The sequence below is a fragment of the Lactuca virosa genome, chromosome 6, assembly GCF_052849685.1.
Source record: "Lactuca virosa cultivar CGN04683 chromosome 6, Lactuca_virosa_CGN04683_v6, whole genome shotgun sequence".
Taxonomy (NCBI): domain Eukaryota; kingdom Viridiplantae; phylum Streptophyta; class Magnoliopsida; order Asterales; family Asteraceae; genus Lactuca; species Lactuca virosa.
In genome coordinates this window covers 47,655,731-47,658,872 of record NC_136431.1, presented here as the reverse complement: position 1 = coordinate 47,658,872, position 3,142 = coordinate 47,655,731, and the positions used below count along the sequence as shown (strand labels likewise).

The following is a 3,142-nucleotide window of genomic DNA, read 5'->3' as shown; positions in this document are numbered from 1 at the left end:
GTTATGAAACTCCAAATAATTAGATCGAGAACTTAGAGTTATGTAATGCATGTATGATTTGTTATGATTTGCTTGAATTTGATGAGGAATTTGGCTTGGACTGATTTATGTTTAATTTGGATTTTGTGTATCATTTTTTTTTTATAATTATTTAGAAACTTTATTCATATATTTTATCAACTGAAATATTTTATTCAACACAAAACAAAATAGAAAGGTAAAATAGTCATATTCAACATTTAACACACTCACTTAGAGACGTAATCAAACAAATATGATTTCAGTGAGAAACAAACAAATATGATTTCAGTGAGAGACAGATTTAGTCAGAACTTCATACTCAGTAAGTCAGGCCTCTTAGGCACCAACTATCACACAACCCCTTAGATGATATTATAATGACGTGACACAATAACAAATATTTTTAACCATTTTATTTTTTTAGTTCGTTCAAATTGGACACACGGGAGTTTCAATCCCAGATTACCCAACAAAGATTCATATAAAAATCTTCTTTAGTCCCAAACTCACATGATTACTAAGAACCATTTATTAATCAAATATTAAAAATAAAAGGAAATCAGATCTTACTGATAACATCAATGCCATAGATATGATTGGGTATCTACACTTACAAATGAGTCACAAACCGAAACATGTAAAAAAACACTTGTAATTATTTTTTAACAAAGCAAATTATATTCTAGAAATTTTGCTATAAAAGCCATAAGTAAAACTAGAGAAAGGCAAGAAGCTCAGGGTCATTTTGCATAATAGCCATGTCTTGCTTTCCTAGACACACAAGTGCTTCAATACCATTTGGAGCATCCATCAAAATAAAGCTATTCTTCTTTAGATCTCCAGCAAGGGTTGCTTTTACAGGCTTTCCCCACCCAAAATCAATCTCATATGTAGGATACCCACAAAAGCTTGAACAAATATAAAAAACATCAAGTTTTCTTTGCCCTTCTTCTACAACGGGTTGAGAAAAAAGACCAAAGACAGTTTCCATATTTCTTAGGCCTTGGATTTGTATCTTTTGTTTCTTGAGCTTATTGATGAATGACTCGGGTTTCAGTTCACTTTCGTTCTCTGTTAGAATCTCCATTGCCATGACAAAATTTCCTATGCTCTTTTGAGGCAATGACTCGATCATTTTTCCTCTTATGTTTATTAGATGATTAACCCCACTGGGTTTGAAAACCCCTGAATTGTTTTTTGTAGCTGCAGCCACTGCACACTTATAAAGTATCCAATTCAAAACTTCAACACGAGTAGGGTTGGTGATGGGTTGTCCAGATTCTTCGGTCATGGATTTGACTTTGAGTTTAAGGTCGTTTATCTTTGAGTTGGGGAATATGAAACTCCTTGTTACACAATCCTTTGATCTCTCAAGCAAAAGTGACTTAAAGTTTACGTTCATGTATTGAAAAGGTATAAACTGTGGGTCATGATCAATTGAAAATTCATGCTTCTTCTGCTCTTTGGAGCAAAGTCGTGTCATCTTAGCCCAGTCGTTTAAAAAATGAACCAAACTGCTTCCATCTACTACCTTGTGGGACAACGACACTGCAACTGCTACTCCTCCACATTCAAAACGATTAAGCTGAACTGCAAGTGGGATCACTTGATCATGATCTCCGTCTCCACGGTTGGAGTTGTAGTTTACTAGACCATGTGGAAATAATTGGTCGAGATCTTCATGGTGCGAGGTTTGAAGGAAATCTGAGAGTGTGGTATCAGTCGATGCTTCAAGGAACTCAGCTCCATTGTCGTTGCAATCTATACAGGCTGGTGCGACTTTAGCATGCCTACCAGCGAAAGGGTAGTACTTGGTTAATGTTTGAGATAATGAATGCTTCAGATCAAGTGTTTTATCATGGGATCTACTTCTACCATGGATTCTGGTGTTTGGGTAGAATGTAACCATCGGCACAAATGTATCGGGAACGAGTTGATCAATCAACGAAAGGTTGTAAGTTTTGAGGTGCGAAGGGGTCGGAGAAGAGGGTTTGATGATTTCTCTGGATACGATTGTGTGAAACTGCCTTCTACCAAATCTTATGAGGCTGCGTATCATCGTCATTTTAACAAAGAGAAAAATTCAAGAAAGGGGTTTGATGATATTAACCATGTAGTTTTTCATAGCATATATAGCCATGGTTTCTTTAATTACATGTATAATTCAATTAATGCATTCCGGCTGTTTGGAATCTAATCCATAAATTATAGGCAAGTATCATAATAATATATGGACTAAAGACATATTTATAAAACTCAACGTGCAAGCTGACACATGAAACGACGAAAAGTCGTCGTTGGATATTAATGAATAAATCTGTCAAAACTCAATATCATATTTCAATTGGAAATCATATAATTTATTTTTTCTACTTTTGAAAAATAATCCGAAATTTCTTCATTCCTGAGCATTGTTTAAATTCCAGAGTTTTTATTTATTTATTTATTTATTTTTGTCAAAGAAGATCCTTTTATTTTTTTTGGGATTCCGAATGCTACATTTTGAAATGTTTTGGTTGCGTTTAGTTACGGAAAAACAGTTTTCATTTTCCATTTTTCGTTTTCCATTTTCAGTTTTCGTTTTCCGTTTTCAGTTTTTATTGGAAAATTTAGAAAACGCGTTTAGTTAAAACTTATTCATTTTTCATTTTCAGTTTTAGAAAATTAGAAAATGTGTTTAGATGTGTATATTTCTATCGGTTTTCATTTTTAGAAAACGGTAGCGGTGGTAGGGTGGGGGTGGGGGCAACGGCGGGGGGCAGTGGTGGTGTCGATGATGGTGACGGTGGTGGTGGTGGTGGCGGCGGTGGTGATGACAGGCAGTGGTGGTGGCGGCAATGGTGACGGTGGTGATGGGGTAGTGGTGGTGGTGGTAGTGATGGTGATGGTAGGTCGGTGATTATGGTAGTGGTGTTGGGTGTGTGTGGGTGTGTGTGTGTGTGTTTATGGGGGTGTGTGTGGGTGTGAGTGTGTGTTTGTCTGTGTGTGTGTTTATGGGGGTGGGTGTGGGTGTACGTGTGTGTGTGGATGTGTGTGTGTTTATGGGGGTGGGTGTGGGTGTTTGTTTGTGTGTGTGTGTGTGTGTTTGTGGGGGTGTAGGTGTGAGTGGGGGTTGGGGTGG

The 3,142-nt window shown here is 36.9% G+C and overlaps 1 protein-coding gene across 1 annotated transcript; it reads right to left on the bottom strand.

Moving 5' to 3' along the window:
- Nucleotides 1-563: 563 nt before the first annotated feature.
- On the bottom strand, nucleotides 564-2,168 carry LOC145119024 (akuammiline synthase 1-like). The gene has a single exon (XM_079054672.1). The coding sequence runs from the start codon at nucleotides 2,084-2,086 to the stop codon at nucleotides 737-739; it is 1,350 nt and encodes a 449-aa protein (XP_078910798.1). The 5' UTR covers nucleotides 2,087-2,168; the 3' UTR covers nucleotides 564-736.
- Nucleotides 2,169-3,142: the final 974 nt, after the last annotated feature.

Bases quoted from the DNA above. Each gene is read 5' to 3' on its own strand.
- LOC145119024 (XM_079054672.1), bottom strand. From the start codon at position 2,086: ATGACGATGATACGCAGCCTCATAAGATTTGGTAGAAGGCAGTTTCAC.